At 33.0% G+C, this 27,378-nt stretch overlaps 1 protein-coding gene across 4 annotated transcripts in view; it reads left to right on the plus strand.

Annotated features, from left to right (window-relative positions):
- The first annotated feature begins 3,622 nt into the window (after positions 1-3,622).
- Positions 3,623-27,378, plus strand: part of LOC148312938 (uncharacterized) — a 51,121-nt gene continuing 27,365 nt past the window's right edge. For 2 of the 4 annotated variants that reach the window (XM_088270666.1, XM_088270675.1), the window contains exons 1-8: positions 3,623-3,806; positions 14,428-14,550; positions 16,196-16,380; positions 18,615-18,923; positions 20,897-21,101; positions 21,942-22,109; positions 24,930-25,064; positions 26,130-26,306. In XM_088270666.1, the coding sequence (XP_088126792.1) occupies positions 3,731-3,806; positions 14,428-14,550; positions 16,196-16,380; positions 18,615-18,923; positions 20,897-21,101; positions 21,942-22,109; positions 24,930-25,064; positions 26,130-26,306 (1,378 nt within the window). In that variant the 5' untranslated portion in view covers positions 3,623-3,730. Of the gene's footprint in view, positions 3,807-14,427; positions 14,551-16,195; positions 16,381-18,614; positions 18,924-20,896; positions 21,102-21,941; positions 22,110-24,196; positions 24,851-24,929; positions 25,065-26,129; positions 26,307-27,378 lie in introns of those variants that run through there. The other 2 variants (XM_088270689.1, XM_088270683.1) reach the window with 2 other exon arrangements.

Below are 27,378 nucleotides of genomic sequence, written 5' to 3' on the forward strand. Positions count from 1 at the left end.
ACGGAGACGGACAAAAACACTTAAGTGGTATTACACAAAGTGAACGATGAATTATAAGGAGAGTGCCATTTTTATTTCAATTGATGACATTGTATTATTCTGCATCAAAGGTGATATATCAGTAAATAAATCATGATGTAAATAACTACCAAGTGAAGTTGATTCCAGAAATTGTGAGAAAAAATTTGGACACACTGTTAACTTTGGACACCTCGCTCACTCCTTTCAATAACGTCATATATCAAAAATCGCCAATTTTCAGTTGTGCATGTTTTCGGAATGCCTAGAAAATATACTATATCCCAGAAAAAGCGTCATATTTTAACTTAATATTTACCCGCTACAGGGCAGAAAGTGTTGTTTTTGCATTTTGAAGAAAAGGTATTGTTTAATCATTTTTTTTAGATAGACTAAATATTTTTCAAATGGAGAAAAAACATTTAGGTTTTACCTAAAAATATATGTTGCACAGTAAAAAGTTCAATAAGTGGCTTGATATTTATTTTTAATACATTCTATTATATTTTTAAACTTTATAAACGATCTCCTGAAAAATTAAGTTTTTTGAAAGGAGTGATCGACTTGTAAATGCAGTGGCCTGCATAGAGTTTTTAATCCAGACAGGCAGTAGGTTGGGTAAGGATAAGACATAGTAGGCACGGGTCATGTTTCTATATAAAGCGAGTAATCCAGGGTAGGCACTGCTTTTCTGCCTATATATTATAGTATGCATGCCTCTGTGTAAATGCAAAAATAAAATGCTTTAAAAAATGGCAATTTTTTATTTTCTTGTTTTAAAAAAGAGGAATATTTAATAGGTGTTTTCTCCGCGTTTTACTTTTATAAGGAATACACCTTTATTCAGTGGCGACCCAGATAATTCACATCCTGTTTATCACGGAAATTATTACCAATAACAGGGGTGGCAAACCTTTTTGAGCCTGAGTGCCAAAAAAAAAATTTTTCAATATAATAGTATGTCGCGTGCCACATGCCATGGAAATAAAAATGCATAAAATGTTTGTGTGACTTCAGATTTTTTTATGTGAACAAAACATTAAAAAAAATAATTCAGTACTTATTAATAAAATAAAATAAATAAATGAAAATAGACTTGTAAGAGAAAAATGCAAAAAAAAAATAATTAAAAACCCTTATCCGCACCCAATGGTGCATAGGGCACTGCGTCATATAAACGCAGTGTTATCTTGATCGTTTACACATGAAGGAAAGGTGATCAGCCTTCCGCTTCATGTACCAGTCCAGGGTAATATTGAATAAATATTACAGTGAAAAATTTTTTATTATATTTATTTTACCCCCCTTGGGAATCGAACCCGGGACCTCCAGAACGGTAGCCGAGCGTGCTGACCATTACACTACGGAGGCGGACAAGAAAAATGTAGAACCCTTAAAACTTCATTATTATTGAGATTTTTGTTATTGGATGCTAGATGTTATTTTTTTATATCAGGTTCATAGCAGGTAGCTTTTGATGGAATACAAACAGTAGAACTTTCATCTGTAAGTCAATACTTTATTTTTTTAAATATAATATCATTTTTTCCACTACGAGGATTGAAGTTACTTTTTTCCAAGAATTAACAATAATATGGGAGTAGAAAACTTCAATATGTCGAACAAAATATGGATCAAAAAAAATATGGAACAAAGAAGTAAGTAAATGATCAAGAGTTAATTCTATGAAAATTGTAAAATAGTTTTTAGGTTAGGTTAAATCAGCTAAAAACAATTTAAAAAAAAACAAGTATTAAGTAAATGTAAAAAGAACTCCACCGACAAGACACACACGGTGGCTGCAAAAATAAATGTCAACTTAGTTTTGAAATGAATGTATACAGTTTATATATTTATTTGCATGTATACAGTTAACAAATATATATCATTTTTTAATATCTTTTACCACGTGCCATACAAAATCGTCTCGCATGCCATAGTTTCGCAATCCCTGACCCATATTATAGGATATTATTTATTAATAACGTCGTATTTACAGGAAACGGGTGAGGAAATGATGAAAGGAAGAAATCGGAATCGACCTGATTTCTGGGAAATATTTTCGCATATAGTATGGTATAATAGAATCTCCCCATATTTCTCCCTATCTTACATACACCATCTTTTACTCGTACGCACACACGCACATATCCAAACGCAAATACGTATTATCAAAAAGTTTAAATGTTGCCCAAAAATCAATAATAAAAATAATTTTGTCCCCCTCCGTAGTGTAATGGTCAGCACGCTCGGCTGCCGTACTGGAGGTCCCGGATTCGATTCCCAGGGGGGGTCAGATAAAAAAAGTGATGTTTTCACTCTTATATTATTTTTATTCAATATTTCCCTGGGCCTGAAGCGGAGGGCTGATCACCTTTTCTACGTGTGTTGACGATCAAGATAACACTGCGTTTATATAATGCAGTGCCCTATGCACCATTAGGGTGCAGATAAGGGTTCGATCGATTGTATATTAAAAGCATTGTTAACTTTGTGATATGGTAATATAACACTCTCCTCATCATTCATCGTTCATTTTGTGTAATACCACTTAAAAAACACTACTTCGTAACAATCGGTTTCAGAATAATCATTCCATCATCAGGTTAAATGAAGATTAAAATGGAATTGTGACGGTCTGACATTTTAAATAATAATAAAAAAATATTAAAATATTATCCGCACCCCAATGGTGCATAGGGCACTGCTTCATATAAACGCAGTGTTATCTTGATCGTTTACACATGAAGGAAAGGTGATCAGCCCTCCGCTTCAGGTCCCAGTCCAGGGTAATATTGAATAAATATTACAGTGAAAAAAACACTTATAATTATTTGACCACCCCTGGGAATCGAACCCAGGACCTCCAGAACGGTAGCCGAGCGTGCTGACCATTGCACTACGGAGGCGTACAAAAACATCTGACATTTTAGTAGAACAATAATATAGGCAAACAGTTGCTAAATTGTAAAGAAAAAGAAGATAAATTGAATCATTCCGATGTTTATAAATTAGATGTTTGTCGGCTATGTATGAGGAGATGCATGAATGTGGAAGAGGCGAAGAATCTTTGCAAAGACAGAGTGGTGTGGCGTTCGATTCTCTCTGCCTACCCCTGCAGAGAAACGGCATGATGGTTAATTAGTTTTACACAATTAAAATGGGTTTCTACAAATTAAACGCCATTCAATAAATATCTTTCTTTTTTTCTTGAATGTTTTTCGCAGATATTTTAGGATTTTTATGGAGTGTGTGGAAGTTTTTTTGTTTGTGAAAGTATTCTAATATTTTTAATGTTTTTTTATTTGTTTAAAATAAACCCTGATGATGACAATGTATTGTTGAAACCGGTAGGTTGAATTATATTAATAAAAAAATGGTGAAAACAAAGTCTATTAATTTTATAAAGATCTCTCTCTTTTTTTTAAGACGTTTCATTTGTATCACGTGTATAGTTCTGTACGCACAATATTTTTGTCTTGTTTTATATACATAACTGAAGATTATCTTAATCTATGGTCTCGCTATCTCAGACCTCAGTATATCGGCTTGCGCAGTCGAGTTATCTTGTCGCTAAAATAGTCGTTAATTACTATCGATCGAAGCAGTACTAGTGCTAGCGAATATATTATACCCATAGTGCCAACGAATCGTCAGTGATATTATACAAAGTGCAATGAATGTGGACCATACATGACGCCATAGTGACACAATGACTTCCAAAGCGTTTTTGTGTGTAGTTTGTATGGTGACCATCCTGGCTAATTTTCTGATACAACCAGCGCTAGGTAAAGGATTTATTTACTATCACACACAAAATCATTAGCAAAGGTAACTAACCATAACGCCACGTCTCTGCAGGGGTAGGTAGAGAGAATAAAAAGCTACAACGATCTTCGCATATTATTTTTATTTTATTTTTATTTACGGCTAATGCCTATAAGGATATTAATAAAAATATGTACAATAACTATAAAGAATACACTAATAAAAATCATCGCTTACAATAAAAATTCATTTCCAAAACAATTTTTTTTTAATTACCTATCGTCCAAGTGCATCTGAAATCTAGCTACGGCTTATGCAACACCGTTTATCATGTTTCAGGCTTCAACTTTATAAGTTTCATAGCCTATGCCTACTTGTGAGTGGATTTACTCTTTATGTTTAAAGTTCCTATAATTTCATGTAATTCATGAGTGAAAATTCTAGGCAAAAACACTACGTTTAAAACAATACGTCACATTAACGATTTACCTACATACTAGAAAAAAATCTGGAAAGACTTATATTTATTGCACAATTCTGGTGCAATAAAAATAAACTCACAAAAATACCAAAATTTGAAATTCTACGAAAACATCAAACCACTTTCTTCCACATTCACGCATCTCCTCATCCATACCGCAGATTATTCCTACTCTTAAGTGTTTGAAATACTAGATCATGCCAAGTTTTCCTCGGTATTTATCTGCTCATATTTCCAACTACATTCGCCTTTTAACTTTATTTTACCGTTCTTTCCTCGTTCATTCGTTCCACCTGTATGATCCCAACATACTCTTCTTAATTCCATCGATAATCCTCATCTTAGCCTTGCATTCTTTCCTTATATCACCATTGGAACATCTATCATACACGGTTTAACCGCACTGAGAGATCGCATTCCGACTGCATTCAGTCTACTTTCATCCTTCTTTTGTCAACTCCATTATTTTTATTTTTTAATTATAATTATCTTTCAAAATTGTTGACTAATTTAAATGAGTCAACTGTGATTGAAATAATAAAATAGGAATTATTGCGATAATTTACATATGGATAAGATAATATTTATTTGTTATCATTTTATGCTCGGATGTTTCACAATCAAAAAATATTTTAATACATCATATAGCTGCATCTTTAGGCAACCTATTTATTTATTTATTTGTTTTTTTTTTTATCAAATTACTCGTACAGAAAAACGTACACTGGCGGGTTTTTTGCTAAGAATCAATACCTTTTAACGAACGAAAAACAGAGTAGTGATATAGGTCACGGATAGTACCTTATCATATTGAAATAAATGGACAAATACTGCTTCTATATACTTATGTATAAAAAAATATAAAAATTACCGTTATCACAACATTTTGAGTGTGTCCAAATGCATGTTCACAAATCTGTGTTTTCTCCACTTGGGAGTTATTTTTACTTATTTATTTTTTTACAAAAATGTTAATAAAATTAGTATATAACCACTCACCGAACACTCACAGTTATTTTTACATTTTTGACATCTCGACATAAAAATAATTTGAAAGCCTGGGTATTTACAGGGTTTATGACCTGTCATAGGATCGTTAAGTGATCACTTTACACACTAGCAACATTCACCATTCTACCCATGATTGGTTGTCAATCATGGGTAGAATGGTGAACACAACTCAAATTTTAGAAACTACTACAATATCATTAATTTCTTAAGCATTACGTGTGAGTTCACTGGAGCCATCCATGGTTATATTGAGGAAGATTATATTTAACAAAGACCAATTTATTTGGATGTTTGCAAGATCCTAACCGGATTATTTTACATACTGGGAAACGCAATTTAAAAAATGTAATTACATTTTTTTTTTGTTACGATAAACGATAAAATTAACAAAAAGAAAGGATTAGGGTAAGGAGTTGAGGGGGAGAGGTAGGGATGATACTACAACTGTTGGGGTTAAAATAAAGTAATGAGTCAGCCGTTTCATTTTAATTCCTTAGATCACAATACTGTAGAGAATTGAGTCTCTTCGATCGAAATAAAAATGTCATCATGTAATTTATAATGACAATACAAATTTATGCACGTAAAATAATCCGAGCTAAATTAATTATACCACATAATATTATCGAATTGAGAACGGATGTACATTATAAAAGTAACTACAATGTATCTCACACACATATGTGACAAGAAACAATGGAAGAAAAAACAGTTATAGATTTTCGTATTTTATCACATATCGCTCACTCCTTTCAAGAACGTCATAAATCAAAAATCGACAATTTCCAGTTGTGTCTTCGGAATGCCCAGAAAATGTACTATATCCAGCAAAAGCGGCATAATTTTAACTTAATATTTACCCGCTACAGGGCAGAAAGTGTTGTTTTTGCATTTTGAAGAAAAGGTATTGTTTAATTGTTTTTTCAAATATGCTAAATATTTTTTCAAATGGAGAAAAAACCTTCAGCTTTTACCTAAAAAGATCTGTTGCACAGTAAAAAGTTCAAAAAGTAGCTTCATATTTATTTTTCATGCATTGTATTATAATATTTAACATTAAAAACGCTCTACTGAAAAATCAAGTATTTTGATTTATGACGTTCTTAAAAGGAGTGAGCGATATATGTATATATATTCTTAAATAAAACAAAGAGTTCGCGCATTCGTGGAAGCCAAGGTGTAACAGACATCAAATATGTTTTGTATTCTCAATATAATTCATATTTAAAGCATTGACTTTGTGGCTGGTCATTTTTACTAACTTATTTTTTTACAAAAATGTAAGTAATATTAGTATATAACCACTCACCGACATTTTTATGTCTACCGGTTTCGAGACCTACCCGTTTCTTTGTCAGGACAATCACTACCACAGCATGCAAAACAATACTACCCTTCACTAAATTAGTACTGTTGACACACTTAAAACCACACAAAATATTTAACTGACATGTTATGTTTTGTACTGACATTTCTTGGTGGAACTGCATTTTATATTATAAAATACCAACTACATCGTTTTTTTCCACATATACATATTTTATATGTGCACTCTTCGATACATGTCGCTCACTCCTTTCAAGAATGTCATAAATCAAAAAACTTGATTTTTCAGTAGAACGTTTTTAAAGTTTAACAATATAATACAATGTATTAAAAATAAATATCAAGCCACTTATTGAACTTTTTACTGTGCAACAGATCTTTTAAGGTAAAACCTGAAGGTTCTTTTCCAATCTGAAAAATATTTATAATATTTAAAAAAATAATTAAACAATACCTTTTCTTCAAAATGCAAAAACAACACTTTCTGCCCTGTAGCGGGTAAATATTAAATTTAAAATATGCCACTTTTGCTGTAATATAGTACATTTTCTAGGCATTCCGAAAACATGCACAACTGAAAATTGACGATTTTTGATTTATGACGTTCTTGAAAGGAGTGAGCGATGTGTGCACACATGGCTCCGAATGCTGGACGATGTACAAAACCTAATCTAGGCAACTAGAAAATGCTAAAATGTGAATGCTTAGGTAGTCAGCTGGGGTGTCCTTTAGAGATAAAATGTAAAGTTAACGCGTTAGTGGAAGCCTGGCTGTAACACACATCAATAGTAAGGTAGAGGAAAGGCAATCGAGATGGTATGGACACATAGGATGCAGAGAACTGGATCATATTGTGAAACAGGCAATAGCCATGGATTTTCCTCGAAAGACATCTAGAGGAAGGCCGAAGAATTCATGGATGCTGCAGAAAGATAACATTATTTGAAGACATGACCTAAATGACGTTGTCTGTGATAGAAGGACCTACAACCTGACGACGAGGAGACCTGATCCCAACAGCCAGTTAGGATTTAGCCAGGATATACTGAATAAAAGAAGACACACTTTAGTACTCTTCTTATTTATGTATGTATTTACATTAACATGTTGCTACCAACTACAAGGCAACTCATAGATTACGTTCTTTGCAAGGACACTGACTACGAGTTATCTCGTACTGTGTTTACTTGTTATATTCACGCAGTTACGAAAAAATTTCCTAGTACATCAACGCTAATATGGATAGATGGCTTCTGGGAAGAAAACAAAAAATCAATGCTGGCTTACATGACGAGAAAATTTATTATTAAATGAACAGTGGAACAGTGGAAACCTATAATTGGGATTTTTATTTTTTTGTATTTTATCATATTATGCTATTTTTATCGAAATATTCTGTTGGTTTTCCAATAAAAAAAAAAGAAAACAAAACTATATAAAAAATTTTAAAGTCATACAGCAAAATAATATTTTGAAATAATTAGATTTTCAGACCGAAATATAAAAAAATTCCGTGGCAGTCAAAGTGTTAAGACTATATACAGAGTAGACACTACGTAAGTGACATCACTACGCTTCCCAGCAGGGGTCTGTCTTTGCGAACAATCTTCGCCTCTTCCACATTAATGTATCTTAAAACAAAAAATTTAAAAAGCAAAGGTATACAAAGAAGACAGAATATTAAGTGCGTAGGTATATGTATAATAGCACAAAAATGGATAAAAAGATAAAATATATTGAATACATCGATCATTCATTTAAACATCATTATAGAGATATGATAAGCATGGAATGCTTTAAGCAGTATAAAAATTATCTATATGGCGAGATAACATGACAGCAAAATAATTTCCAATGCATTACGATGATTCACACAGGATTCAATTGGATATGAATAAAAATTACAACATTTGATGAAATATTCAAACCGTTTGTCACACTGATGGATCGTTTTTTTTCGTTAACAACAGTTTTATAATATTTATCGATTTTGTATTAACTTTGTAGAACGTATATATGATGATTTAAATTTCAACATACACTCACCAATATCTGTTTGGCAGCCAATATCGTAAATAAATGCGGCTTATAGTTTATCATTCTTTTATTTTATAAATTTCATAAAATTTGACACTTAAAATCGGCTGAAAAACTTCAAGTAAAAATAATTTACTTGTACAAGACAACTTTTAAGTTAATTCATGTATGGGTTACACTGTTTTTGAGAACTATAGATGGTGTACACACACAGACATACAGAAATATATATATATATATATATATATATATATATATATATATATATATATATATATATATATATATATATATATATATGTATATGTATATATATATATATATATATATATATATATATATATATATATATATATATATCGCTCACTCCTTTCAAGAACGTCATAAATCAAAAATCGTCTATTGTCAGTTGTGCATGTTTTCGGAATGCCTAGAAAATGTCCTATATCCCAGCAAAACAGGCATTTTTATTTTTAACTTAATATTTACCCGCTACAGGGCAAAAAGTGTTTTTTTTGCATTTTGAAGAATAGGTATTGTTTATTTTTTTAATTTACTTAATATTTTTCAAATGGAGAAAAAACCTTCAGGTTTTACCTAAAAAGACCTGTTGCACAGTAAAAAGTTCAAAAAGTGGCTTGATATTTATTTTTAATACATTGTATAATATTTTTTAACTTTGAAAACCTTCTTCTGAAAAATCAAGTTTTTTGATTTATGACGTTCTTGAAAGGAGTGAGCGAAATACGATGTCCAATCAGCCAAACCCTAGAATTAATTATCTTACTTGATAAATTAACCCTCTCTGATAACGTTCAAGGACCGTCTGAACCACTGTTATCTCTCCTTGGAACCAATATCGTCATTTCCTCTTTTTTGTATGTTTTCCTATCCTGCTCAATTCCTTACATGATCCTACTCCCAATGCCTTCGTTTCTACAGTTCATACTGCAACTCTACGTACTTAACGTTTTTGCTTTTTTTTCTCTTACATATAACTCATACATATGTATATCTGTAAAAACAATATTTTTAATAAATACTACCTTTTAAGGAAAATTGGATTAATATGTCACATTATTTACAACACGTATTTTAAACTATAGATCTTTATTTGGAAATGTTTTGAATTGGCTAGGATTAAATGAAGATATGCGTTAAGTTACTAAAACTTATCGTTCTAATCTATACCCTAATAATAATCTGTTACCCTCTCAAATTTAACCTGAGTAACAACTTGGGTCAAATTCTTGGAAACTCAAAATCAAAAGTAAACATATTAGATACATAGAAGCGGTATTCATGAAATTTCTTGCGGTGACTGCGATAAAAAATATACTGGTTAAACTGCGAGAAGTCTAAGAATTAGAATAAGAGAACATCGCCGTGGACCAGCAAGTAATTATTTATCGGATTTTGCAAATCATATCATGGAAACTAACCACTCATTTGACTCTCATACAATTAAATTATTACACTCTATTACAAATAAAGGTCAAGTCATGAATAATTTAGAAAATTAAGGAATACATAAAAATTTAAATTCAGATAAAACAATAATTAATAATATACTGTTTCAAAATACGTCACCATTATTATCAATGTTTCCTTTTACAAAAAAATCTTGTTCCTTAACCCCCCTCCCTATATTTATTAACCTATATATACACCTAAATATATTTTTGTTCGTTAGTTTTAATTTGTACCAGAAGATGAAAACATCTGCCGTTCTCGAAACTAGTCGTAAATAAATTAAAACTCATTAAAGTTGTATATTCAAGTGTTTAATTTTAATAAAATTATCGTTCTAAAATACTTGATCGTTCCAAGTTTTCCTCAGTTTTCCTCTGCTTCTATTTCATTTAATTTGTAGTTTATGAGTACTGCCAGATAAGTGCATATTGTCGAGAATAATAATTACATCCGCATAGATAAGAAACCCCCTATCAATAATGACTATAAAGTCAACATTGAGAAATTTCAAGGAGTTGATTTCCCAGAAGACTTCAAATGGTCCAATTCTCAAAAACCTTCATTTAACACTAAGTAAAATAAATAAAAGTGATTTTTCACTCTAATATTTATTCAATTACCCTATTACTACCCTGGACTGGTACCTGATGCGCAGGAGTGATCACCTCGCCTTCATGTGTTAACGATCAAGGCAATACTGCGTTTATATGTTTTGCGTGTGTCCGAATCCTTGTTCACAAATCTGGGTTTCTCCAATTAGTTTTTATTTTTACAATTTTGGATATCAACATAGATGAAGAAGAATATGAAAAACTGGGTATTTACAGGTCTAACGAGGCTTATAGGCTTATTTAAGTAATCATTCTTTACACGTGTCCACAAATCTAGGGATTTTCACTTGGGAGAAAAAAATACAATAAGAGGTATTGTATGTATTTAATAAAATTTTAACTGATGGTTTGTACAACTTCTATTCGATGCCAGATCTATTTATGACAGTTTCCTTATTTGCAATGGGAGTTGAAGCTAGCGTCTCTGCGACGTTTCCCATTTGCTTGGCGTAGGCTTCAGGCTTCTTCGTCCTGGAGCCGCTGATCGAAGTCCTTGACATTCTCGCCTCGAGCTTGAACGACCCGGAGAATTTGCTTGACATGACCTTTTCTAGAGCTCCTGAATCCACTGCGTCCTTGAGGTATCTCTTGATGAACGGAGTCAATTTGACTATGTCCACGTCGTAAGTAGCCATGATGTACTTCTTGATCCCCTTCAGGGACGATCCCCTGCACTCCTTCAGGTTTATGATGGCTTGGGTTACCATCACGGATGTTTCAAGTTGGGCAAGCTTTATCTTCGGTGACTTGGCAGCATCTACCAGCGACGCTGAGATCACCGAAGTCGCTTGGGTCACAATCGAGGATATATCAGGTTGGGCAATATTTATCTTCGGCGCCTTGGCACCATCTACCAGCAATGCTGAAGTCAGAGACGAAGCTTGGGGCACAATCGACGATATATCAGTTTGAGCAAACTTCATCTTCGGGGCTTTGGAAGCATCTACCATCGACGCTAAGGTCATCGAAGATGCTTGAGTCACAATCGAGGATATATCAGGTTGGGCAAACTTCATCTTCGGTGCCTTGGGAGCATATACAAGCGATGCAGAGGTCACAGACGTCACTTGGGTCACAATCGAGGATATATCAGGCTGAGCAATCTTCATAATCTTCGGGGCTTTGGCACTATTTACCAGCAATGCTGAGGTCACAGGCGTCGCTTGGGGCTCAATAGAGGATATATCAGGTTGGGCAAACTTCATCTTCGGGGCTTTAGAGGCATCTTTCAGCGACCCTAATATCACCAACGTCGTTCCTTCTTGAGCCATTATCTCCCGTGTATCAAGTCAAATAAATTACCGACAACTTTAGTAAATGTATATATCGTTTAACAATCAAGTTAATTTTTCTCCGTTTTTATACTGTTAACGAGAGCTTGTTGATTTGATTTATTTGACCGGTCAAGAGGCTGTCATCTGGGGTAAGGTGCCTGAGAAAACTAACCTTGACGACCAAACGGATTCATTGCGGGTGGACGAATAAAGGAGTTCTTCTAAAAGGGGGCTCGCGCCGGCGCACCTTTCGCTAGCCGACGGCGGCGTCCAGTCAGGGGAGGGTGTAGAAAAAACGCATTGATAAAATAAATATGTTTTCAAACGTTTTTTTATTGATAAATTAAATCATACTCGAGGCGAATGTGATTAGTAATATAAGCAGAGGACAATCGAGGAAATCTTGGGATGATCAATTATTGTAAGTATTTGCTTGAAAGAGGCCAGGTTATAATTCGGATTAATCGGCATGTATTTTTTTTTATTTTTTTTTTTTATTTATTTCTTAAGTTAGCTTATATTAAAACTAATATAAACTATTATATACATTTACATCATCTTTATATATTTACATTTCCTTACAGTAACTTAGACATTTATTTTTAAATTCTTTCAGACACTTTTCATTCTTCATACATTCAGGCATCTCATCATACATTTTTAAACCCTTATACATCAAGCAATTTTGCGACTCAGCTCTTTTCAATAATGGTAGTCTTATTTTATCCTTTTGTCTAGTAGCATATTCATGACAATTTTTGTTTAAGACAACTTTATCCTTAAAATATTTTGGCAACTTATCGTGAAAAAATTTATGTACAAATATCAACATATTAAATTTAAGTCTTCTTCTTACAGATAACCATTTTAGTTCATCTCTCATTGCTTTTACATTGCTATATGTATGGATGAGGAGATGCATGAATAAGAGGCGAAACGTGTGTGCAAAGACAAATAGGTGTAGCATTCTATTCTCTCTACCTCTGCGGACAAGCAGGGTGACGGTTAGTTAGGTAGTCAATCTAAATGTGTAACTTCAAATGATAATTATTATATCATTTTTTGACATCTCATCAAAGATGAAGAAGAATATGGAAGTCTGGGCATTTACGGGGCTTACGACCGTCATAGGCTGGTTTAAGTGATCACTTTACACACGTGTAACATTCACCAATTCTACCCATTATTGACAACCACACTACTCAAATTCTTGGAAGTTCTATATATATGAACCAATTTAGAAACCTTGTTCATGAATCACTAGAACTTCACTAGAGACATCTATTGGTGAGATGTAAAGAAGCTTTTTAGTAAACAGAAACTCTTATATTAGTATGTGAGATCCGAATCCTGGATTATAATCACACACATGAGAAACGCCAGAAAATACCATTTTCATTTTTATTATTAAGCTTATAATTTGACCAGATAATTTAATTTACAACATTATGAGTGTGTCCAAATACTTGTTCACAAAATCTGAAAATAACTCCTGTAATTGGAGATAATCCAGATTTTGTGAACAAGTATTTGTTATATATATATATATATATATATATATATATATATATATATATATATATATATATATATATATATATATATATATATATATATATATATATTATATTTTAATCTCCTTATAATTCATCGTTCGCTTAATGTAATACCGATTTTAAAGTGTATTACACAAAGTGGACGATGGAATAATGAGGAGGGTGTTAAGATACATTCATGTTTATTTATGCTGTACTAGATCAATTTCTCATAGCCTCTTCATACTCACAGTTGACAGGTCCGTTGTCCGTTTAGGAACCTACCTGAGTCACCACACTGGGAACAGAAAACCCACACACACACACACAAATACACACACATATAATATATTGTAGTCGTACAGGAGAAAGTGACCAACTTACAAAACGTAAAACGTTCAGGAGGGCCACTTAAGTCACTTTTCCTTGGCAAGAAAATAAACATCGATGCAGTTTTGAATCCTTTGGGATTTTTTTCAGGGCAATATTCAGCCGGTAAAATATCAAATAGTCAATGATTACGTTTTTGTTAAAAAATGCATATATATATATATATATATATATATATATATATATATATATATATATATATATATATATATATATATATATATATATATATATATATATATATATATATATATATATATATATCCATTTTTAATTTAGGTTTTCCTTGGTAAATACCACAATTTCTTTAAATTCATCGTAACATGTATGTTCACACTTACGGTGCTCAATAGAATTTAATAAATAGTGTTATTATATGATGATAGATTTCACATTTTGAACCTTTCTTGCGTGTTGAAATATGGCGTGTGGTCCATACTTATTTTTTTCCCTTCAGTAAAAATGGTCTATTTTTAATCATTTCTTGTTTGTTCCTTATTTAGGTCAGGAAGGAAATTGTCAAATCGAAGGAGTTGCGGAAAATGACTGGAATTCCGCTAAGATAATAAGTTTCCAGGATACTGAGAGGAGTGTTATATTCTCGGGAAAGGCCACTGACGTCACAGGTAATAACCCTTTTCATCCACGTTATTTCTTATTTTTAAACTTCTTACATAAAAAAATCCTTAAACCACCCTCATTAATTCCTTTCCTTTCCTTCCCCTTCCTGTTAAATCTATTATTTTATATCACACCCTTTTTTTAAATCTCTGAATGTTATTTAATAGTTTTATAACATAATTGTAGAATTGTTTAATTAGCTTTTTTTTAACGTAACTATTTTTGTTTATTATATCATTTTAATGGTATATGTAAGCTGTACAATTCCCGAACAAATAAAATAAAACAATAATAAATTACATTTTTGTTTTGTACTGACATTTCTTGGTGGAACTGCATTTTATATAATAAACATAGTTTTATCCACACTTAATTTAAATGTGCACTCTTCTACGGCTCCGAATGCTGGACGATGTATAACACCTACTCTAGGCAACTTGAAACCGCTGAAATGCGAATGCTTAGATGGTCAGCTGGAGTGTCTCTTGGAGAAAAAATAAAGAATTCGTAGAAAGCCTGACTGTAACTGACATCAATACTCAGGTTGAGGAAAGGCAATTGAGATGGTAGAGACATATAGGACGTAGAGAACCTGAATATGTTGTAAACCAGGCGACCCCCATAATTTAGTCTCGATGTTATTGTAATAAAAAATTGACAAAAGTAAATACTTTTTTTAATAAATGTTTAACTAAGTAAATACCACTATTTAAAATCTACTGTGACACGTGTTTCGATGCAATCCGCATCATTTTCAAATATCGTATGTGTTTGTACGCACGGTGTTTAAAAATGACGCGGAATGCATCGATACGCGTGTCACAGTAGATTTTAAGAAATCGTGGTATTTATTTAGTAAAATATTAATTAAAAAGGGATAGATTTTAACACAAAGTGACTGCCGAATCAATTAATGAAATTATTAAATAGTGTGTTGTATGAACAAATTATATCATAACGCTCTCCTTATCATTCATCGTTCACTTTGTGTAATACCACCAGTGGTATTACACACATTGGACGATGAACGATAAGGAGAGCGTTATATTACCATACCACAAAGTTAACAATACTTTTAAAATACAAAAAATAAATTACATCATCTACATTAGTGGTGCGATGAGTTGACGGAACCCTCTCCCCCTCAATTAATTCGTTATATCGAGGTTTTACCGTACCTCCCATAAATGTCAGTACTTATATCATTACCATATCGCTCACTCCTTTCAACAACGTCATATATAAAAAATCGTCAATTTTCAGTTGTGCATGTTTTCGGAATGCCCAGTAAATGCACTATATCCCAACAAATGCGACATATTTTTAACTATAGGGCAGAAAATGTTGTTTTTACATTTTGAAGAAAAGGTATTGTTTAATTATGTTTTTAAATATACTAAATATTTTTCAAATGAAGAAAAAACATTCAGGTTTTACCTAAAAAGATCTGTTGCACAGTAAAAAGTTCAATAAGTGGCTTGATATTTATTTTTAATACATTGTATTATATTTTTAAACTTAAAAAACGATCTCCTGAAAAATCAAGTATTTTTATTTATGGCGTTGTTGAAAGGAGCGAGCGGTATGATCACTTGTGCATCGACTTTTTACAATTTTGCCTGGATATAATGCATATATTCAATCCAACAGGCATTACTCTGGTGGTTCAATCCGATAACTTGAACTTCAAGGAAAAATACGTAGAGGCAACGTTGCAAGATGGAAATTTCGTATTGACGTTGTCAAGCGCTTTCGCCGACTACGAAAAACAAGAGACTTTAGAGGAGTTCACGATGCAAATTACTTTTACGTGCACACGACTATCAAGACTTTTGGTAAGTGATAAAATGGATCTTTGTCAGACGGGAGGAATATCTAATTTAACATACTCAACCTATAATTGATTCTATAGAAATAAAATATATACATATTTTATTTCTATAACGTTTTATTCGCAAAGTTTGAGAGCCATTGGTTTATCTGTTTCTGTGGTATCCGCTCATTAGTTTAGTTAAAATTTCACGCAACTACTGTATCTGTAACAGATGAAGCAGTTAATACATAACCAAGGGAAGGTAAACCAGTTATATTGCCTAACCAAAAAATATTTCAGTGTTACAACATTTTGAGTGTGTCCAAATACTTGTTCACAAAATCTGGATTATCTCCAATTACAGTAGTTATTTTCATATTATTTTTTGACATCTCATCAAAGATGAAGAAGAATATGGAAGTCTGGGCATTTACGGGGCTTACGACCGTCATAGGCTGGTTTGAGTGATCACTTTACACACGTGTAACATTCACCAATTCTACCCATTATTGACAACCACACTACTCAAATTCTTGGAAGTTCTATATATATGAACCAATTTAGAAACCTTGTTCATGAATCACTAAAACTTCACTAGAGACATCTATTGGTGAGATGTAAAGAAGCTTTTTATTAAGCAGAAACTCTTATATTAGTATGTGAGATCCGAATCCCGGATTATAATCACACACATGAGAAACGCCAGAAAATACTATTTTCATTTTTATTATTAAGCTTATAATTTGACCAGATAATTTATTTACAACATTTTGAGTGTGTCCAAATACTTGTTCACAAAATCTGGATTATCTCCAATTACAGGAGTTATTTTCATATTATTTTTTGACATCTCATCAAAGATGAAGAAGAATATGGAAGTCTGGGCATTTACGGGGCTTACGACCGTCATAGGCTGGTTTGAGTGATCACTTTACACACGTGTAACATTCACCAATTCTACCCATTATTGACAACCACACTACTCAAATTCTTGGAAGTTCTATATATATGAACCAATTTAGAAACCTTGTTCATGAATCACTAAAACTTCACTAGAGACATCTATTGGTGAGATGTAAAGAAGCTTTTTATTAATTTTTATTAAAAAAAAAAAAAAAAAAAAAAAAAAATATTTCAGTGTTAGTTATTTAGTAGTAGTTACCTTTCCCGGTGTCCCTAGATTTCCTAATTTTCATTTTCTCTCTTCTGTATGATGCCAGTATACTTATCATTTTCTGCTTACATTTGCGTCCATAATATCACCTATGTGTGCCCAAGCGTCATCTTTCAAATGTTTTTTATGATAATTTATGTTAGCTGGGTCCCACAATAAGGGATCATTTTTGTAGGCATCGATTAATGTTAGAGATTTCTCATCGTCCCAATCAATCATTTTCAAAAAGAAATTGCCAGATGTAAATGTAAATATGGATTCTGTTTTGTGTTTATAACAACCGATTAAATCAATATTTTCTATCAACATTTTATTTTGCAAAATTCTCCTTCGTAAATACGTTTTTTTCGTAAGTTGGTAATTAATGACGTCACAGAAACGATGGACTTATTTTGATATTGGTAACATTGCTAAATTATTGGTGGTACTATTTGTTGATGTCTATGGTCCACTCTCCCAACCCCCCTCCCTTCATATTTGTATAACACTAATGGTAGTGTAGTGGTAAACAAACAATCCACACTACTACTACAACATTATCTCTATAAACCATAGACAATAAACAATATTACGTCCAATTAAATTAAATTTGATTATTAACGTATTGAATATCTAAAGGTTAATCCTTAATATCTCCCTTAGTTCTCTACAGATTTCAATAAGAATGTTATCGATAGTCTTGTGATTTTTCATATTAATTTATCAGCCAATAAACCAACATCGTGACAAAAATCCATTTAAACCATATTTTGAGTTTATACTCAAAATTTAGTTTATATATTACACACACGCAACAGATGACTTAAATTAGACGGAGGGCTGATCATCTTTCCTACATAATATGTTAACGATCAAAATAACACTGCGTTTATATGATGAAGTGCCCTATGCACCGTAAGCGGATAAACTACAAATAAAAAATAAAAAGAATATTTTCTATCGTTTCTCACGTATGTGATTATAATCCAGGATTCGGACCTCACAAACAAATGAAAAAGTTACTGAGAGACATTGATACATGTCCCGTGGTTTTGGGTTAGTGAGGTTTCAACGTCTTATGAATGTTTTCTTTCTTTTTCCAGCCTATAACCTACAGAATAAAAGACACAAACAACCATCCTCCCGAATTTCTACCATCAAATACTTTCAACTACAAGATCTTCACCCCGATGCCGCAGGGGGTGGCGATCTCCTCATTCTATGGGGAAATAAAAGTTCGAGACTATGACCTCACCACAAGCTCAATACTATTCACCATAGACTCGAATGACTTCCTGGAAATGGAATACGGAGCAGTCGATAGCACGAAGAAGGTTCACACTGGAATTTTGAAGACTAAAAATGCTATTTTGAGTATAAAGGAACCTATGGTACTCAAAATATACGCAACGGTATAAAACTTTAATTAATTTATTTAATTTATTTAATTCAAAAGAAATTACATACATTAGTCATATCGTAGTCATACAGGAGAAAGTGACCGAGTGTATTTTTTACAAAAACGTGATCATTGACTATTTGATATCTTACTAGCTTAATATTGCTACATTTATGTTTATTTTCTTACCAAGCAAAAGTGACTTAAATGGCCCTCCTGAACATTTTACGTTTTGTTAGTTGGTCACTTTCTCCTGTACGACTACGATATATATAATATTCCCGATGAGTAATTTACATATATCATTTTGGGATATAGGATTACGGTCAACAAGACTGAAACACAACCAAGAAAGTTTTTTTAATTATTTAATTGGCAGTCACCCAGTGAAAGGATGTTTCTGCCAGTGTCAAGTATTATTTTTATTTACAAACAAAAAAGTAATAGAAAAATTATAAAAACAATCAAAACATAATTTCATGGTTTAAATGCGTTTAGCTTTATCATTTTAGAAATTATGACCGCAATTCTAGAATTAGGTTCAGAAAGAGGGGTGGATACTTGGGTGGGGAGTTGGATTCCTGCCCTTGTTAAGCTATTTAGAAAGTTCTTCTCTGTTGTCAGCGGACACTGAAAGAACGTATGGTTTGCATCCCCTATATCTTGTCCTCATTCGCTATGTGGTTATCTTATTGAAATGCACAAAAAATGTAAAAAATTAAACAAAACTAATACAAGGCAAAATATAAAACAATAAAAAGGTATAATAAAAAGACATAAGGTAAGAAGCATGCTTAAAATAGACAGATGAGGAAAACATACCTTTACAACATTTTGAGTGTGTCCAAATACTTGTTCACAAAATCTGGATTATCTCCAATTACAGTAGTTATTTTCATATTATTTTTTGACATCTCATCAAAGATGAAGAAGAATATGGAAGTCTGGGCATTTACGGGGCTTACTTGACGTTTCTTTGCTTGGCGTTTCTCATGTGTGTGATTATAATCCAGGATTCGGATCTCACATACTAATATAAGAGTTTCTGCTTAATAAAAAGCTTCTTTACATCTCACCAATAGATGTCTCTAGTGAAGTTCTAGTGATTCATGAACAAGGTTTCTAAATTGGTTCATATATATAGAACTTCCAAGAATTTGAGTAGTGTGGTTGTCAATAATAGGTAGAATTGGTGAATATTACACGTGTGTAAAGTGATCACTTAAACCAGCCTATGACGGCCGTAAGCCCCGTAAATGCCCAGACTTCCATATTCTTCTTCATCTTTGATGAGATGTCAAAAAATAATATGAAAACATACCTTCATTTATTTCTTTTAAATATGCTTCTTAAAGCATTTTTAAAAGAAACAAATGAAAAAATATAACTGAGAATACAAAATGAAATACAAATGAGAACATATTTAAAAGCTTTCTAGCTAATGTAGTCATGTCAGGAATCGTAATAATCGGCGGGTACGGATAAGGAGATATATAAATATGGAAAAGGCAACGATTGTTTGGAAATGCAGATTGGTGTGGTGTTCTATTCTCTCTGCCTACCCCTGCGGAAAGCAGCCTAATGGTTAGCTAGTAAGTAGGTTTAAAAAACTAGTCAAGATCTAATATTTCAAATACTCGAAAGTGGTCAGGTCAGTAGTCGTAATAATCAGCGAGTATGTACGAGGAGATGCGTGAATGTAGAAGCAGCGAAGATATTTATTTGTAAATACAGATTGGTGTGACGTTATTTTGCCTCTGCCTACCCCAGCGGAGAAGCGGCGTGAATATTAGATAATATTATGATACTAATGGGGGGTAAAAACTGGTTGCAAGCAGTAACCGACCGTAGGAAATGGAAAGAAGGGGATGAGGCCTATATCCAGCAGTGGTGATCAGAGGGTTCATAAAGAAATAAAAGAGAACAAAAGACTGACACTAATTTGGGTTTGATTTGCTCTTACGATGTGTAAATCTGTCCTTGCAGGATGTCGACAGAACTGGAGACGACCCAATAACGAGAGAAGCGACCATCACCCTGACAGCAGATCCGATCACCCAGTTGCCAGATCCTCCCGAGTTCAGCAAGACTTACTACACGGGCTCCATAGAGAAAGGCGATCTGTCCTTTGATGATAAAATTGAAGTGTCTAGTGGATTTGCTGACGATATCGGGTTCTCCTTATCTGATGGTATGTATCCAATTAAAAATGTATTTTGTTGTACTCCAACTATACATGGACGATGAAAATATAAAATAGAACTAAAAGTTTGTTTCTTGAATGTTTTTATCAACTTTTTAAAATGAAATAACTTTGTTATAACCACTTTTTTATAAATACAATTTAACCTACTAGTTTCGACAAGAACCTTGTCATCATCAGGGTTTATATTAATTCAAAAACATTAAAATACTCTCACCAAAAAAAGTATATGTGGAAGTTTTTTTGGTGAAAGTATTGCAATATTTTTTAATGTTTTTGAATTAATTTAAACCATGATGATGACAAGGTTCTTGTCGAAACCGGTAGGTTAATTTGTATTAATAAAAAAGTTGTTATAACAAAGTTATTTAATTTTTTAAAGTTTCTAAAAGTTTGTTTCAAAGCACTTTTACTATGGGTACTTTTCTCCAACCAGTTTCGACAAGGACCTTGTCATCTTCAGGGATGGATATGTACTATCCATCCCTGAAGATGACAGTGCTTCCTTCTTCATCTTCTTCTTCTCTAGCCTTCTGTCCTCCATTGCTGGATATAGGTCTCTTCCGTATACTTCCATTTTTCCGGTTTGTTAGTGCCTGCAGCCAATTTCTACCTACCACAGCTGCTATGTCGTCAAATCATCTTTTTTGAGGTCTTCTGACACTTCTATTATACTCCCAAGGTCTCCATCGCAAACATTTAGGAGTCCACCTTGTCTTGCAACATGTCCCGCACACTGCCACTTGAGTCTTGCCACACGACTCATGGTTTCCTTAGTTAAATGAAATATAATTTATAAATTATTAAAGTGCTTTTTTAATTTTCCAGATAAATATTTCCAAGTGAAGAATACAGGAAATGTGGTTGAAATCACTTTAAAAGGTCCTATCCCTGATGACGTATTACAAACTACAGATTACTTCATGTTCTCACTGCTAGCCGATAAGAAGAACACTATTGGAGCAATTGCTACGATATACATTTCTGTACCAAAAGGTAAGAACGTATTTTTGTGAAGATTCTGGACCGAATTGTTTCACAAAGATATAACAAATGGCTTTCTGCTTTCTTTCATTTCACTGCTTTGTATGTGGTTTATTGGTGACATTTCATGATGATTATATACCAAAATTATATGTCTTTCAACTTCAGATGAAACATCTATCGATTTTTTTATACAAATGAAAATGGATGTCTAAGAGTCCTAGGTCTTACGTGATCACTTTATACATATTTGGAACATTCACTGTTTTTCTCCTTATTGAACATCCATACTGCATTAATTTTCGAAAGTTGTATATATGCAATGGACTTCGATAACTTTCATTTGTTATTTAACAGATTTGAAAGTATAGTTGATACTGGCACCATCAGTTGAAAAATTAGTGAAACATAATATATTCATTCAAACCCTTATCCACACCCCAATGGTGCATTGGGTACTGAATCATACAAACGTGTTATCTTGATCGTTTACACATGATGAAAAGGTGATCAGCCCTCCGCTTCCGGCACCAGTCCATGGTAATATTGAATAAATATAAGAGTGAAAAAATCACTTATATTTATTTGACTCCCCCTGGGAATCGAACCCGGGACCTCCAGAACGGTAGCCGAGCGTGCTAGCCATTACACCACGGAGGCTGACTCCGGAGCATAATATATAAATAGCTTAATTCTATTGAAAATTAATATATACACTTGTGCAATGTTCACCGTTTTGCCCATTCTGAATATTCATACTGCCTAAATTTTTTAACGTTGTATATATGCAATTATCTTGGATACCTTTCAGCAGTTAAAAATTTGCGAAGTTTAATATGTGTGAAAGATTCATTCCGAATTATTATAGTACGCATATTTTTTTAAGACCAGGATCACTTAAGCCAGCCAAATGCAACGTCGCAAGCCCTGGGATGCTCAGACATCCATCTTCTTTTTTATAAAAAAAAATGAAGATTGGTTTTTTATTTATCTCAATTTGTGACACCTATAAAATTGACATTTCACTACTTGGTGATGGTGTTTCTCGTATATTCGTACGTTGTGTGAATTTATTATCCTTAATATGACATAACAATTAATTATTATTCACATTGTGTGAATATGGTATGGTAAAATCGAAAGGTTTCTAGTCAAAATTTAACTGGTTTATGTATATAACCAAATAATAGCACAATCTATAGTCTTTCCCTTAGGATGGTACCCAGACAGAGTTGAAAGACGTAACACGTGGTTGGTTAATTAATATTGAAGAAGAAGAGGAAGTTATGTATAAAAAAATATGTATATGTAAGTACCTACCCATTTAATTTATAGAATATGCATACATACTCAATAATTTTATAAATTAAGCTTAATTTCAAAGTAACTATATTATGTTATTATTTTTGTGATATTTTTTGGAATCTCAACATTTATGCAGAAGAATATGAAAGTCTGGGCATTTACGGAGTCTGGGATTATAATCCAAGTAAGAGTTTCTGCTCAATAAGAAGGTTCTTTTATCTCACCAATAGATGTCCCTAGTGAAATTCTAGTGATTCAAGCACTATGTTTTAAAATTGAACCATATATACAGAAGTTCCAAGAATTTGAGTAGGGTGGTTGTCAATCACGGGTAGAATTGGTGAATGTTACTAGTTTGTAAAGTAAAACTGAAAATTCCCAGATTTCCACATTCTTCTTCATCTTTGTTGGGATGTCAAAAAAATAATACGAAAAATAACTCCTATAATTGGAGATTACCCAGATTTGTGAACAAGTATTCATACACACTCACAAAGGTTGTAAATTATTTTTGTAATTTGACATACGGAATTATTTTATAAAAAAAGATGACTAGTTAAAAAAATATAAATGCAACATACTGCATTAAAATAGTGAAGATTACTGATAAATACCAACTGGTCTCAGACTCTATGAAGAGAAACTCCTGACCTATTCTTCCACATGATATGGGAAGGCCAATGTCATCCGGTTGACTAATATAGGCAGGGAACAAAGACCTAGGAAGTTTTAAACGTCTGATCCACATGTTAGTAGCGTCTCACAAATGGCGTTGACATTCGGGTAATAGTCGCACACAGCATCCCTAATGAGTATCCAGACTCATTAGTTGAATCCGATAATCGGTCATCGCTTTACCAACAACAGCGGATACAACCCTAGTAAGCCAAGTCTGACGACCGTCGGCGCATAAAAACTTTATAGTCAAATAAACCAAAGCTTCATGGAAAAACAAACGCCAAGATGCAATACCCTGTCTGGCAGCGAGGGTGATTCTTCTCTCGGTGATCCAAAGATTGGAAATATGTTAGGGCTAGCAAAGTGAAGCAGAGGAAACAAATTCGTCCAAGGTTGTAGGTCCTACAACCTGAAGATAAGCAGAGCTGACTCCAACAGTCTAAAAAGACGATAAGTTGGTATGGAGACAGGAAGAAGATATATATACGAGTGTATGGTCAATAAATTTTCATCATATTATGTTTTGTACGATTCAACACTCTCCTTATCATTCATCGTTCACATTTTTGTAATACCACTCCGCTTCATCAAGATGTTCAAACATCTTTGTGGTATTAAAGGTAAGAATCCAGCTTTCAACGCCATAGAATAGCCCTGAAAAGATGAAGCATTTTAAAAATCCCATGGTTGTAGTTGAAATTCGATCACATGAAGCTTTCTTCATAGTGCCTTTGCTCGAATATTTCAAAATCACTCACAAATAAGTTGAGGTATGAAAAAAATTAAATAAAATAATTTAAATTATACCAGATTTTGACATATTATTTTTAATTATATTTTTGTTTGCAGATGAAACGCCAAAAATTGTTTTAAAATTTGAAGAACCTGTATACGAAGCCGAGTATTCGAAAGACCACAATTTAAATATGCCAACTATTAAACTAACTGAGGATTTTACATCTGTGAACTTCATTCTATCAGGAGGTGAGAATCAAAATGATTAAATGGTACTTTTTATTTATTTTCTCATATAAAAATGTTCGGCTAATAAAACAATATGCCAAAGAGAAAAACCAACATGACATTTCGTCATTTTCGATATGGACTTGATCTTCTTCGTGGGTTACGATTTTTGTGATGATTGGCTTCTATTATGGTCAGTCCACTGCATGCCTCTTCTACTCGGCTATGATTTAGCCATCTAGCCTCACCGAGAAGGCGTAATAAACTCGGCTTCTCTTTTTCCCCACTCCAAACTCTTTTTGGATGTGGTGCTTCAGGCGCTTGTTAGGAATTCATCGGTCGGAACATGTAGGGAACAACAAAGTATCAAGCAGGTCTGGAGAGTCTAAATGCTTACTAAATAAAGTAAGCCAACAGCGATCCAAATAGATGGGCCATAATATAAGACACCCAGGCCTGTTTTATTACAATTTCGGAAGGCATTTGCGAAGGCACAAACTACAGAGGACGAAACATAAATTACATTAGACCAAATTATCTCCGACATACGCTATAGCGGGTACGCTGAGTTGAAAAGACGAGAGAAGGACAAAGCCGGGTGGAGACTGACCATGAAAGAAATAAACCAAACATCACAGAAGATTGCAACCCACGAAGAAAAAATAAAACTATTGAAGGGCATTGGTACCATAAACCAAGCTAGCACACAAAATTCCGAACTCTCTTCTAGTGGAACGGAAGGTCTGTTGACGAGTCAACAGTCCGACTTCTCTGAAGAGTTTTACATGGTTTTCACCCAGCAATGTTTAGATCCTGAGAAGTTCCTGTTTGGTTCACACTAGATTATTTCTCCAGTACCCAATACAGATTAAAATAAAACATGTTTTAGCTAGAAGAAACACAAAAAACTACTAATTAATCTGATAAACTTTGTACATAATAAATGGAACTTTCATCTAAAAAACGACCTACAAATAAGAAGACTGTGCCTACTTGTCGCTCAAAGACCAATTGACGACATTTTTTTTATCTATCATTATCATCATCATATTATCATCCACGTCTTATTATAAACACATATTTCAGAGACAAAGGACTATTTTACAACCTCAAGTGTTGGTAGCACTGTTACTGTAACACTCAAGGAACCTCTGCCGGATAATTTGTTGACTTCCAACACCTTCATAGCGCTGGTAATAGAAGCCGAAGTTGATGACGCTATTAGTGGTCAAGCAGTTATTAATATAAAACTGCCGTTGAAAGGTATGTGGTTCAAAATTATTTCATACAAAAAAGCCACTTCAGCACTGTACACGTGATTGAAGTGAAACTTATTTAATAAAAAGAAAGAACATTTAAGATTTAGTAGTGTGAGAGATAAGGATAGAGAAAGAGAGAGAGAGAGAGAGAGAGAAAACATCTTAATTTTTTTTTAAATTTGTATACATTTATTTAAATCGCAATTTTTACATATTTAGAAAATATGGTTATATTTCTTAATGTATTGTTTACTGTACCATGTAAATTTGTATATTATTGTTTTTAGAAAAAGGTATTTTACTTTTTATTTTAAACTTCAATACAAATCATCGACGTTCGTTTCTGCTTTTTGCTTTCGTGTGATCATCATCTTTTAAAAAATCAGTGGTCCGTTGTTGTCTTTACTTAATTTTATGGTGAATTTTAGAAAATAATATCTTGTAATACTACAAAAATATAAGTGAATGAATAAAAATCATCTCTTCTACCTATTCCTGGCTCCATCCCAACTTATCGTCTTTGTAAACGGTTGGGATCAGCTCTTCTCGTCCTTATGTTGTAGGTCCTTCTGTCATGGACAACGTCACCTAGGCCATGCCTTTGAATCATGTTATCTTTCTGTAGCATCCATGATTTTTGGTCTTCCTCTAGATGACTTTTGAGGAAGATTCATGACGATCGCCTGATTTACAATATATTTAAAGATTTGGCGTTTAATTTATTATTTTTTGACATCTCATCAAAGATGAAGAAGAATATGAAAGTCTGGGCATTTACGGGGCTGACGACCGTCAGGCTGGTTTAAGTGATCACTTTACACACGTGTAACATTCACTAATTCTACCCATTATTGACAACCACACTACTCAAATTCTTGGAAGTTCTGTAAATATGAACCAATTTAGAAACCTTGTTCTTGAATCACTAGAACTTCACTAGAGACATCTATTGGTGAGATGTAAAGAAGCTTTTTACTAAGCAGAAACTCTCATATTAGTATGTGAGGTCCGAATCCTGAATTATAATCACACACATGAGAAACGCCAGAAAATACCATTTTCGTTTAATTTGTAGA

Source organism: Brachycentrus maculatus, unplaced genomic scaffold (assembly GCF_059751285.1).
Source record: "Brachycentrus maculatus isolate JH-2025_06_01 unplaced genomic scaffold, ASM5975128v1 h1tg000028l, whole genome shotgun sequence".
Taxonomy (NCBI): Eukaryota; Metazoa; Arthropoda; class Insecta; order Trichoptera; family Brachycentridae; genus Brachycentrus; species Brachycentrus maculatus.